The 13,966-nt window shown below is 43.5% G+C and overlaps 1 protein-coding gene across 6 annotated transcripts in view; it reads right to left on the reverse strand.

Annotated features, from left to right (window-relative positions):
- The window catches only part of LOC147902126 (uncharacterized), an 89,105-nt gene extending 75,596 nt beyond the window's left edge, over positions 1 to 13,509 (reverse strand). For all 6 annotated transcript variants that reach the window (XM_087375229.1, XM_087375233.1, XM_087375231.1 and 3 more), the window contains exon 1: positions 13,063 to 13,509. In XM_087375229.1, the coding sequence (XP_087231355.1) occupies positions 13,063 to 13,441 (379 nt within the window). In that variant the 5' untranslated portion in view covers positions 13,442 to 13,509. The remainder of the gene's footprint in view (positions 1 to 13,062) is intronic.
- Between the last annotated feature and the right edge of the window lie 457 nt (positions 13,510 to 13,966).

The raw sequence follows: 13,966 nt of genomic DNA on the forward strand, positions 1-13,966 counted from the left end.
CTCATTGATGATTTCACAAGATATTGCTGGGTATATCCTTTAAAGGCCAAATCTGAAGTTTTCTTATGCTTTCACAGATGGTTGAATATGGTTGAGAATGAACCAGGAAGCAAGCTTGTCACCCTCAACACAGATAGGGGGGGTGAGTATATGTCAAAGGAGTTTGATGCATTTCTGTCTTCACGAGGCATTATTCACTCATGCACTACTCCTTACACTCCTCAACAGAATCCTGTTTCTAAAAGGAAAAACAGGTCCACAATGGAGATGGCCATGCACTACTCCTTACACTCCTCAGCAGAATCCTGTTTCTGAAAGGAAAAACAGGTCCACAATGGAGATGGCCACATGCATGCTTAAGGCCAAGTCTTTGCCCAATAAATTTTGGCTTGATGCAGTAATGTGTGCCAACTATGTGCTGAATAGAACACCTACACGGGCATTGAAGACTATTACACCTTATGAAGCATGGAAAGGCAGGAAGCCTTCACTTTCACACATGAGAGTTTTTGGGTCTCTTGCATATGTTCATGTACCATCTCAGCTGAGACATAAGCTTGATGACAAGGCAATCAAATGCATATTTATTGGTTATAGCCAGGAGAGCAAAGGGTATCGGTTATATCAACCAAATACTGGGAAGATTATTGTCAGTAGAGATGTGATCTTTGCTGAACATTCAGCTTCTCCTCTTGTGGACTGCAAAGCAAAGCCAGATGTTCACATGTTTGATGCCTTTGAATCTTGGTTACCTCTGCCATCATCAGAAGAGGATTTTGACCAGCAACATGAGCCTCCTGCAGGCCCTCCACTAAGCAATAATCAGCCACAACCTCATGCTGATTTGCAGGTTTCTCTTCCGGCACAAAATGATCCCACTACTCATGATACAGTCATTGAAGAAAGAGCTGTCAATAGACAGCAAAGGCAAGTTCCCAGATGGCTTCTTGATACATTGAGGGACAGCAAACAAGATCAGCCTTTTGCTGCCCGGACAAGATCAGGGAATAGACAGCATGGTCACTTTCTTGAGTTTGCACTCCTTGCTACAGCTTGCAATGAAGAGCCTCTGTGCCATAAAGATGCTTTTGACAGCAAAGAGTGGATGGATGCAATGAGAGCTGAGTTACAATCTATTGCCAAAAATGACACATGGGAATTAGTAGATCTCCCTCCCGGCAAGCATGCCATTGGAACGCGGTGGGTCTACAAATTAAAAAGGAAATCTGATGGCAGCATAGAGTGATACAAAGCCCGTCTTGTTGCAAAAGGGTATGCCCAACAACAAGGCATTGACTTTGAGGAGACATTTGCTCCCACATCCAGGATTACTACCATTAGATGTGTCATTGCCATTGTAGCCCATCATCATTGGCAAGTGCACCAACTTGACATCAAGACTGCTTTTCTTTATGGGGATCTGCAGGAAGAAGTCTATGTCACACAACCTCCTGGCTTTGAGGTTGTTACTTCTGAAAATAAGGTATGCCGGCTTAGAAAAGCCCTTTATGGTTTGAAGCAAGCACCCAGGGCATGGTATGCCAAAATTCATGCACACTTACTATCCCTTGGTTTTCAGAATAGTCCCACAGAAGCCACTCTTTATGTCCGTGGGAGTGGATCTAATTTTTTAGTGCTGATTTTATATGTGGATGATATGCTCATCACGGGCCCAGATACATTGCAGCTTTCAAGGCTGATTTGCAGCAGATTTTTGACATGTCAGACATGGGACTGTTAGAAAATACCCAACAGAGGGTACACGCAGCGGAAGACTTATAGTAATGCCCAGGAGCTCACACAGTGTGCGGTGTGGGATGTAGAATCACAAACTTCTCTACTTATGTGCGTCAAATAGGTGTGCAGACTCAGCAAATAGACAATGAACCAGCCAGATATAGAAGACACCAAAACTTATATATTTCCGTCCAAAACTATGGACACAATACAAAAGAGATAGATCCAGAGTCCCACCAATGGTGTGGTCCTCTTATCTAACCACAAGGTCCTTCTCCAATTTGCTGGCTATCTCTAGACTCGAGTCCGCGTGCTCCACCTCGAGCGTGAGTAGACTTTCCGTCTAGAATGATCTTCTCCACCTTGCTGTCTGGAAACCAGTCTAGGTGGGCAGCTTCCTGCAAGCTAAGTCTGCAGCACAAGGTACTACTTTCTCCTTCTGACTGTAGGCCCAAAGATAGCCCTGCTGCTGCTCCTTCTGCTGGTGGAATTGCTGCTCCAGATGATGATGATCTCAGCAACCTTCTGCCCTAGAAGGCAGTCTAGGTTCAGCCTCTCCCTAGAGCTAAGTCTGCAGCACCTCAGCACAGTTCACCTCCTGGTCATAGGCCCAACTGCTGCTGCTCTGCTGCTCCTTCCTGCTCCCTGAAGTGCTGCTAGGCTGGATGCAAAATGCCCTGCCAAAGGGCTCCTTTTATAGGCCCCAAAGCCTGTACCAAAAAAACCGACTCAGTCTGTATGAAAACCAACTGAGTCTGTACAAAAAACCGACCAGACTGCTTGGGAAAAACTGCCCTTAAAGAGCTCACAATTCAGGCCTTTTATGGCCCAAACTTCCAGGGCTTTTGGCCCTCCATTCAAGGCAAATATGCAGCCTATAAAAGGCCTGCCACCTGCCCACTGACAGTCACATTCCTTGCTGCAGATCTGAGCCTGCACTCCCTGCCATGTCTGCGCCTCTGCAAACAGTGCGCCTCCATGTCCTAGATCCTCCGCAATCTGTCCCAGACTGTCTTGCTTCTGCTCCGTACTTTCCTGGCCCTGTGTCCTGCCCTTAACAGTCCTAGATGTGCTGCCCTCATGCCAGCCATGATGCTGTCTATGTGGCAGCCCCTTTCTCTCTTTTCCTGTTGGGCACTGCCCTAGGTCTCCCTCCCCCATGCTCTCCTCATATGGGGGCTTACAGATGGGGAGGTGACCTTTCCAACAGAGACGGCTCCATTATTATTTGGGCATTCAGTTTGCTCATGTTGAGGGGGGTATCATGATGTCTCAGTTTTGTTGTGGGTCATTGACCCTTATGCATGAGCTCAAAGTTCTAGGCAAGCTTCGTATCCACTCTCGTAATTCAATGGCCTGAAGCTTCAAATATACCACTAGATATCTACACGCAAACCATGGGAAACTAACCCAGCTTTTCGTGTGCTTCCTGTTGCAAATGAATGGACACTTGTGTAAACCTGTTGGTGTAATGGTGTATGTCCCCATGGTGCATCTGGAAGAATTGACTCTTCAATCATTCCAGGTACAATGGTGGAAAGAACGTTTCCTGATATCTTTCATGAACTCTATCCACCCATAATGAGGTGTCTCCACATCTACAACCTCGCCTGTGGGGTGCATCATGTGAGAATACACGTCTCATTGTCTTTCGTAGGCACAATTGGGAAATAACTCTCAGACTCGTTGAACCAAGCAATCAACACTAAGGGTTCAGTTCTACCATCATTCCAAAGAAAATTGAGCTTCCCAAGAAATGAAGCTTCGATGGGCTGGGCGGAGTAGAGAATGAGAAAATTCTTCCTTCGCCTCCTGAGCTATATGCTCTCTGAGCTCCTTGGCTTCTTGAGCCTCGTGAATCACACTCTTTTTTTGCCTCTTGAGCTGCCCTCTCCCGCTATGTCACAAGTTTGTAACTTCTCCCAAGAAATAAAGATAAATCTTTAAGCTTGACTTCGGTCAAAGAACGTTGACCTCGGTTAACTAGAACAAGTTTTACTTTCCTTTGTGTTGCCTTGTGTAGATAACATTGTGGGGATGCCCACAAGGGACTAGGATTAGTCCAAGAACTAGATAAATTCCCCCACTTTTAAGGGGAAATCACAAGATAGCTAGGCCCCAATTAATGAAGGGCCCACTTGGACTGAAAGCATTAAAGGTGCCCCAATCTATGGAGAATGCTTTTAGGTAAAGCCCAAGATTTTAGAGAAAGCTCGACTTTCTATAGAAAGCACCTCCTTTTTTTAAAACCCCCCTTTTTTTTTTTAAACCCTTTTTTCTTTTAAGAAAAGAAAAAAAGAAGAAAGAAAGCATGCCCAGCTTTTAGAAAACACATACTTTTTAGTTGGCTAGCCTAGTCTATGAAATAAGGGCCTCTAGGCTCCCAATTGTATTGAGAATTCTAGCGAGACTCTGCTCCCACGTGAGCCACCTTGTACAAAGACTTTTCTATTGCAATAAAGACCATGGGGGGTCACCCCTAGTTTCTAGCATGCTGTCAAGAGTTTCTAACTTCTAGATTTCCTCCAAGGTGCTACGATCATACTTCTTGCTGATAATTCTTTCAATCGTTGTCACCAAGGAATGTGGCAAGACTGTGCTTTGATACCACTAAAACCTTAACCACACCACAAACTCATCTCTTGGAACGAAACATACCTGCTAAAGTCAATTTGCACTTAGGAAACAGACCTAGAGCTGGCTGAAAACTTCAATCCCCCTTCGAGCAAGGCCAACAGTGATTTCGAAGAATCAAAGGATCTTCAGTCCACAAGAGAGTATGTCAAGATCTGGAGCATGAGTCCCTAAGTTGATCACAATTTAGTTCGGGCTGCCATATACAATATTTTCTATTTTATTTGACCCAAAACTCTCGGAACGAAACATAGCTGCTAAAGTCAATTTGCACTTAGGAAACAGACCTAGAACTGGCTGAAAACTTGAATCCCCCTTTGAGCAAGGCCAACAGTGATTTCGAAGAATCAAAGATCTTCAGTCCGCAAGAGAGTATGTCAAGATCTGGAGCATGAGTCCCTAAGTTGATCGCAATTTAGTTCGGGCTGCCATATACAATATTTTCTATTTTATTTGACCCAAAACCCTCGGGTCCAGACCCCAGGCTAGTGGTTGAATCATACAACCAAAAGCACTCCCACCCTTACTTCACTCCGCATCAGGCCGGCTCTCGTCTTCACCCGTAAGTGTTTACCTCCTTGAGGGGAGTGGGGTTTTGCAGTTGGTTATTTCAGGCTCAGCCAAGCTTGATTCACTTTGGGCATGGTTTCAGAACATGGCAATTTAGCTTCCCAATGGCCCAATCAGAAGAAGGAACGTGTAGAACTTAACAAAGATCTTGATGAAGACTTTGTAAAGAATCAAATCCAAGAGTTGGAATTTTTGAAGAAGATTCCTCAATTTCAGCATCTTTTCGGAAACCCACACATGTCTAAGCAAGTGACTATTCATAAGGAAATAAGCCAGTGCCGTTCCTCTAGTTCACACCCTAATTCTAGTAAAAGAGAGAGGAATCTACGTCCAAGAGGAAAGCGAAGGAGATCTTCTACTTCTCAAAGTAAGAAGCGCGCAAGAAAGTCATCTACTAGTATCTCTACTTCTTCACGTCGGACGCATTCAAAAAAGCCTTTGACATCGAAAGTGCAAAAGCTCAAAGGAGGTAAGTCAGTCCATTTTGTCACTTATGATGGAACCTATGGATACTCGAACACAGCGATGCATTTTATACTCTGATTCGATATGACCTTTGGTGCTGAAAATTTACGAAGAATCTTCTAGGCTTTGCATGGTAAGTCTACATTTCACCGACATAGCCAATGCATAGTGGAGTGCACAATTGGCTCCCGGCAAAGCTCCCAAAACTTGGGTAAATTTCAAGAAAGTCTTCTATCGGCAGTTCCTCCCAAAATAACTCGGAGACGAAGTGCACATGGCATGGGACCGTCTTCACATTGATGAAGAAGAGCCTATCGAAGTTTACAACAAGAAATTTTGGGATATCTATATGCAAGTTTCTTGTTCTTCAGAAATCTGTGACGAGGTTCTGTTGGGATATCTCAAGGTGTATGCCTCAGGCACACCTTGGTTTCTATGTGTGAGTGCTAGAGGCACAGTTAGGTGCCCATAAGCACAGTTAGGTGGTGGTAAGCCACATAGGATGATTGAGAGAATCTAGGAGCAGATTGAGGAGATGATTGTGGAGCTCTGAAGTCATCAGTGATGTCAGTGAGCATGTAAGAGGTGCCTACATAAGGACCTCACTCTTCTTCATTCTATAAGCAAGAATTCTGAGTTTGTGTTCACTCCGTGCTTTCTTTTCAGTTTACCAACATGGTATCAGAGCGGTTCTATCCTCCTTGAGCTCGATGTCATTCTTCTTGTGGCTCTCTCCCTCTTCTTCCATTGCCTCATCTCCAACTTGAAGACCTTGAGCTCGATCTATAGTAGACCTGTAAGCAAGAGAGACGAAATAACAAAACAGAAGAAAGTATTAGAGAAGCATTTGACGAAGACAGGCGCAACACAAGCGTGGCTGTACAAGCTCCACTTTCGACATTCTTTTCCACCCTAATTCCGCATGCTGCACCCGTGATCTATAGCAGACTATCTGCTCAACGTAGCTCTGCTCCACATAGGCGTGAAGACTTGATCCTTCAATGATCGGCGCTCCAGAACTTCAACTTCCTCTTTGCGCATTGCTATGCGATTCAACTATGTTCCATCTCCCCGTTGCTGGCCTTTTCATCTTGCTCTTCAAGTAGTGAAGGCTAATTCTCTATAAGTTGCAAACGCTACGCGGTGGTTGGAACACTCGGGCCTCCATGTTTGATAGCTGAGCTCTCAACGACTACTGCGTGTACCTCAAGCGGTTCACCTGCACCCACTGGGCTTCGATTTTTGTCCGGATACAAGCGAGGAGCGTAGTCTGACCTGGGTGATGATTTCCAGTTCAGGCCTGCTTCAGTTGTAGCTAGCGCTCCTGGCAATCACCGCATCGTTGACCTGAGTATTGAGTGCTGCCTGTAATCGGGCAGCATCGTGTTGGGCAAGAGCGTTGAGCCTCTCGGAGAGCATCGCGTTCCCCTTGAAAACATCTTTCCTGCATTGCAACTAGCTGCTGCAGTTCGTTTTCGGCTCTTTCTGAGCAACCACATATGTTTCACATGCGACTACTTTTGTGAATCTGAGAGTATGGCCGACTTGTTCAATGCTGCAGACTTGGCCCTTTTGCAGTTCTTAAAGTCCTTTTGTGGACGTACCTGTGTGGGAAGATAATTGAAGATGCTAGTGTTGGATGGCTGGAAACGATTGCAAAGGCGCTCCCTTTCTACAAGTGCCATGGCAGATTGTCTTTTGGTCACTATCTAGGACCGTATCTAGGCTACAGCTTTGTTTTTATATGTTTTTTTAATGGGTTCTCTGCTCGGGATCTCCCAAAATAATTGTAATGCCTTCAGCAAGGAACCAGAAACTGCCAATCTACTTTCAGTTGATGTGCCTCCACAAGATGAGGCATCCTTTGAAGATTATGCTTTTTGAATCATCTCCATGTATGCTCCAGATCTCTCTTTTGTTAGTCAAGGTACTCAGCCTGGATAGTCCTCCAAAATGAATGAAATAAACTATTGTGTTTTGTAAACACCTCTGGTCACCATATGATGTAGGCCATGTGTATGTGTTTTCTCCATGGTACCTCCTGCAAACATTGTGTGCATGTACATGCAGGGGAGATAACCATTGGAAGGTCTTTTTGTATCCCTTTTGTTTACCTTACACCCATGGGAACCCTTGCTAGCTTGAGATCCTAGCCATTGATAGATCCATGACCACCATGAGATGGCATGAGACACCTTGTGCTAGTTGTATCCTTGACATAGCCTGAGGCATTCCCTTGAGGGGGGGTTTGTTGGGGTATCTCAAGGTGTATGCCTCAGGCACACCTTGGTTTCTATGTGTAAGTGCTAGAGGCACAGTTAGGTGCCCATAAGCACAGTTAGGTGGTGGTAAGCCACATAGGATGATTGAGAGAATCTAGGAGCAGATTGAGGAGATGATTGTGGAGCTCTGAAGTCATCAGTGATGTCAGTGAGCATGTAAGAGGTGCCTACATAAGGACCTCACTCTTCTTCATTCTATAAGCAAGAATTCTGAGTTTGTGTTCACTCCATGCTTTCTTTTCAGTTTACCAACAGGTTCAGCTTCGAAAGTACAAGCCAAGGCTACCACCTAAGGTACAAGCTTATGTGAACACCTTGTCTCATACAGAGATTCAAAATGTTATGCATTCAGCTTCCCTGGGAGTTCTTTTGTACATCAAAGGTCATCCTTCCTTTGAGAAATCAAAGAAAGAAGGATCAGAAAGAAGAAACGATACCAGGAGGATCTGAAAAGAAGTCTTCTTTGCCACCAAGATTTGAAAAGGAGTCTCAGCCTCAAAAGCCAAGGGGTGAACCACAACCCTATAAAGGAAAGTCTAAATTCACTCCAGTGGAGATCAAGACCTTCCGAAAGGAAGGGAAGTGTTTGGATGCGGAAGCAAAGGACACCTAGCAGCCGACTATCCCTAAAGATCCAAAAATTCAAAGGACTAGAAAAAGCCAAAAGAACCGCCAAAGCCTTTGGTGGGAGGAGTCCCTTACGTACTAGGGAGAATGGCCGATCCAAAGCTAGAGAATTGTCTCTCATCAAAATGTTTTGATTTTGTTTGATATCTAAGCAGCAGATAACTTTATTTCCCAAAGACCTAGCCATGCGGTAGGGATAAAGACCGAAGAGCTAGGGCCGTCCCTTGATGCCCATTAGATTTTCCGAGGAGATTCAGTACCTGTGACACCACTCCATATTCAGGACTATGTGGATCACGAAGACTTCATGGTTTCACTTTGGAACAATACAATGTAGTTTTGGGGATGCCTTGGTTCTATTGGAAAAATGTGCATCTCATGATGCATGTAAAAGACACTTGTTTTCAATCATAGGGGCATGAACATAGCATTGTTGCTAAAGGGAAAGGAGAGACAATTCTTGTTGTATCCGGTGTTTCAGTTGGAAAATTAATAAAGTGTTCAATTTTATCTTATATGATTTATGTCAAGGAAAAAGAACATGAAGCAGATCCTCCAGATCAAGAAAAATTTCAGTTCTTAGATGCTTTCAAAATGCTAGGAGAGCTACCACAAGAGTAGCAGGAGGATCATGTTATCGAGCTCATTCTAAGAAGTGAACCCCCACCATATCGAGTGCATGCAGCCCAGACCAAGGAGATCATGGCACAGGTACATGACTTGCAGTCCAAAGGGCTCACTCGACCTAGTTCTTCTCTTTTTTGCTCACTTGTGTTATTGGTTCAAAAGAAGGATAGGTCTTATCGTATATATGTGGACTACTATAGAGCCCTTAAAGATGGCTATCAAGAATAGATTCCCCATCCCACGTATTGCTGATGTGTTGGACTGATTAAAGGGAGCCACTATTTTCAGCGGGATTGACTTGAAGAGTGGTTACCATCAGATCATGATTCATCCTCAGGACGTTCATAAGATGGCTTTTCGGACAACTTTTGGGTTATACAAGTTCTTGGTTATGCCTTTTGGATTAACAAATGCTCCAGCTACTTTCAACAGGATGCTGGACCGGATTTTCCTACCTCAGACACACTTTACAGGTACTTTCTTTGATGGCATTCTTGTCTTTTCAAAGTCAAAAGAGGAGCATAAAAGACATCTAGCCATTGTGTTTCAAGAACTCAGAGACAATAAGCTTCAAGCTGAAAACAGTGCATGAAGTGTTAGAAATTACCCCAACAGAGGGTACACACAGCGGAAGACTTATAGTAATGCCCAGGAGCTCACACAGTGTGCGTGTGGGTGTGGAATCACAAACTTCTTTACTTAATGTGCGTCACATAGATTTGCAGACTTATCAATAGACAATGAACCAACCAGATAGAGAAACCACCAAAATATATATTTCCGTCCAAAACTATGGACACAATACAAAAGAAATAGATCCAGAGTCCCACCAATTGTGTGGTCCTCTGATCTTACTAAAGTGTTGGATATTGTTTGTGCAAGGTGCAGGACTTTGGAGAGTGCTAAATTCTCCCACTTTTAAAGGGGAAAGCACAAGACAAGAGGTGCCTCAATTAATGAAGGCCCTACTTGGGGTAAAAGCATTAAAGGCACCACACTCTATGCAGAAAAGCGCCTGCTTTTACTAAATAAACAAATTTGCACAGACCAGCTAATCTGAGAATTGTACTTAAAGAATTAGTTTACCTAGATATAAAAAATACTCTAAATTTTAGCTTAGCTGATTGAAAAGTTCTAAACAACATGTATAAGATAGTTGCACTTAGCCCATGTTACCATAATCTTTCGCTGTGTATAATGTTTACTCTTCCACTATGTCATCTCATTTATTCTCTTTGCAATCTCATATGAGAGTATTATCATTCATTCTGCTTGTATCCTGAGGGATAAGGCCTATGTTTTTTATCATGAGGGATAAGGCCTATATTGTTTTATGATTTTGAGAGGTTTACCTTGAGCAATATTTGACATATCTGGAGAACTAGCTTATCTTTGGGTTAAAGCACGTGTTAAATATTCTATTATGTTTGGCAAAGACAATGCAAAGTTGTACTTAAAAGTCTAAGATGCTATCATTATAGTAAAGAAATAGTTTGAGAAGAGAGACCCAAAGTAGCTTTCATGCATCAATTAGTCATGGTTCTATAATTTGAGGTGAGAAGGCACTAGGTTTAGGGTAACCATGGTACTCCAAACCTAGGTCAAGGTGGTTTTGGACCTTGATAATTTTATCCAAGGATTATGTTGAAGTATTATGCAGTTACAAGGAGTGGACACATTGCACATGCCAATGTAGAACATTTCTAAGTCATAGGTTCCTATGACTCACATTAGATAAAACACTCATTAAGAGAAATTGCAAAAGAACAACTGATCAATAGCACTCCTTCAGTATCCATCTCTTGTGAGACAGTGTGTCATCTGATTACTGTGATAATTCTCAGCCCTATTCTCTATCTCGTCTCATCTGTAGCAGCTTGTAGTTTGTTAGTTCTCGCTGTTACTGTCCTAAATACTAGCAGTTGATAGTATGACGGCTGATAAGTGTGACAGCTCTCAATCCTCTGCCCTACCTTGTCTCAACTGTAGAGCTTGTGTTCATTAGTTCTCTGTTACTGTTATTCGGCTTGAATCTTTCCAATCTTTTGCATATCTCCATGCATCTGACTGAACTGGGCGCTATACCACAAACACCAATACTAGCAGTAGGTGTTAGTCTGTTTCACCTTCTTTCTACACACAGTTGTATCACTTGCATAAATTCAGGCTATGCTAGTGTTGTGCTATTGCTTTCTTTTTACCACTGCATGCACATAAATTGCTAGGCTAGCATAGCTATGACGTCATTATCAATTGACTACTACATTCAGGCTATACTAGTTTTTCACTTGCATATATTCAGGCTATACTAGTGTTGCAGTATTGCTTCTTTTTACCACTGCATGCACATCAATTGCTAGGCTAGCATACCTATGAAGTCATTTTCAATTTAACAACTGCATTCAGTAGGCTTTCAGTAGGCTTTCAAGTCCAAACAAGATTTTGTCTCATGAAGACAGGCACATCGCATATGGTGGAAAGCATCTTGTCAACCAAATCAAGGGGGCAAGAAGCAACAGCTGTAGTGTACCAAGAAAGATCACTTCCCTCTTCATCTTCAAGATGAGATATTAGCCGGTCATGAAATGTATTCGGATCAGCTAAAGACACCATTTATTACATCCTGGGGGTTGTTTACTCTTGAGCTCGCGAGGGGTCTTGGAGATCAAGATGTGTGACTTCATAGAAAATGCACATGCTGCATGGGAGAAGACGTCGGTGAAAATTTATCTATCTCCAAGATGTTCTTGAAGCAAGAACTACTTTTTGGATCAAACTATGGGACAGCTGGCGAGCACGCCGCATCTTTTACTTCTTCTGGCTTCTTGCTCACAAGAGACTCCCTGTGGATTGATGGATTTCTCAAATGGGGAAGGACCGCATCTGCAGGTTCTTTGGAGACAACACAACATTGCCTTTGGGACTGCCCCTTTGCTAGGGCAGTTTGGGTGGGTGTTGTTACTTGGGTTGGCTCCAATTAGGACCTGGCACCCAAATACACTTTGAGGCTGACCCCCTAGCACCCTAGGTGAGATAATTCATAGCAACGGGAACTCTAAACTTCCCAGCACGTCTTTGTTAGGCCGTTTCTAACTCAGTTTTTCTGTATAGCGCTTTTGCCCTGCTGCATTTCAAAGCCCTTGGCTGGTGTAAACATATTTCTTTTACGATAATATATTCAGTTTTTATTTTCGCCTAAAAAAATGGTAGCAAGGTAAGAAGATGTTTCTGCAATTCAAGCTCCTCAATCACTAGATTTGCTTTTCCCTTTTACTGTCCTTCGGATTACAAACGCTTCCAACATTCTCAGTCTTGTGTCCAGGCAGTCCTCGATATTTGTAGTTGTCAACAGGGTTTGAGGGCTCCTTTGTTTTGAGATTATCAACTTCATTTGTACGCATGCCCATCACTTCATTAAACTCGTACGGATCTCTCTTTGTCAGCAGAGTCCCCCCAAATCATTCAACCCTTGTTCTAGTGCAACACGTAAGGTGTCAGCAATACTCACAATTCGGAATTTACACTAGTAAGCAGAATTGCTTTCACATCGTTGTCATCAATAGCAGCGTTCAGAGGGGACTGGTGGAGTCTTGCTCTTACCGGCCGAGGGCGAAGTCCACTCCCCAGGATCCCACCACTGGAGCTCTGGGCAGTGGGAACATCCCACAATGGGAGCACCAATATCCTTACTGAGTGTCATCTGTGAATTGGCGAGCTTTTCCATGTCTAGATGATGGCTCAAAAGATTGGAGGACGCGAGTGGAGGACGCGAGTGTTATAAGACATTTCTGAAAATGCAAGTTCTGCGGGTGCACAGTGCACACTCCAGGCGATTGATCTGTTCCACCATCCACTTGAGAAGCTTTACAACAGCCTTCCAGAGAAGGCAGTGCAATCGAGAGACCAAACATCCATTTCATTTTGTAATTCTCAGGAAAAGAAGGCCCGTCTTTTGTTATGAGATTTTCTTCAGGTAGTCAAGGAAGTCAATTTAAGAGCAGCACCCAAAGCTACCAGATACCACAAGTGCAAAAAGAAAGGAATATCGTCACAGTGTACAAAGGGCTCAGGCGCGTAAATGAAGACTGAGGTAATCGGTGAGAGGGATTGCGAAACAGACCGTTGGGTCCGATGCCGATGGCAGTGGCTGTATCCGAGCGAAGAGCAGGATGCTTCTCACAGAGCTGAAAATTGATACCTCGTTCCTTGAGGCCTACGGCCAGCGCCAAGCCTGCGAGCCCACCGCCCACGATCAGGATTTCGGCCTCTGCTTTCTCAACTCTTCCATATCCGCTCAAATCCGTGCCAATCTCTGATTTCACTCCTCCGAGCTGCTGCGGGACTGCCGAAGGTGGCGAGGGAAGCTTAGCAGCTAATGCAAAAGAGAGCCCAATTTCACGTCCGATGTTGCAGTTGCAGCTGCGATGCATGCCAAAGAGCCCAATTTCACATTTGCTCACGGGAATTGAATGGATTTTGCAGCTGCCAAGGAGCCCCATCTGTCTTCCAAAGTTTGGATTGATTTTGCAAGCATGTTCACAGAAAACATTTTTCTCAACAAATCACAAAACCTCTTTCTCAACAATTCTCCCAACAAATCACAAAACTTGTTTCTCAACAGGTTTTAATTTTTTTTATTTTTTTTTGAGAATTTGCATATTTTTAAGCTTGAACATACATATATTGTCTAAGATTTTGCAGATTTCTAAGCTTGAACATATAGGGTAGATTTTTTCAAAGCTTGAACAATACCTATATTGTCTAAGATTTTGCAAATTTTATAGAATTTGTAAAAATACTTTTTACAAGTGATACTGAAAATGTTGCAGGTTCATTGTATTTGTTTACAGTTCGATCCCCAAGATCGACGTATGATTCCGTGAGGGCCCTGCCTTGTGGCCTAACGTTAAAAAATTCCTTTGTTTCTGTGAATAGTGTTGCCCCATTGCTCCATGGAAAAGTTTGGATTTTGCAAGTGGGCTCTTTGGCATGCTTAGTGTTCACCAAAACTCGAGGTTTAATGT

The sequence above is a fragment of the Dipteris shenzhenensis genome, chromosome 5 (assembly GCF_047967505.1).
Source record: "Dipteris shenzhenensis isolate YYH24624 ecotype China chromosome 5, Dip_SZ_1.0, whole genome shotgun sequence".
NCBI classification, from domain to species: domain Eukaryota; kingdom Viridiplantae; phylum Streptophyta; class Polypodiopsida; order Gleicheniales; family Dipteridaceae; genus Dipteris; species Dipteris shenzhenensis.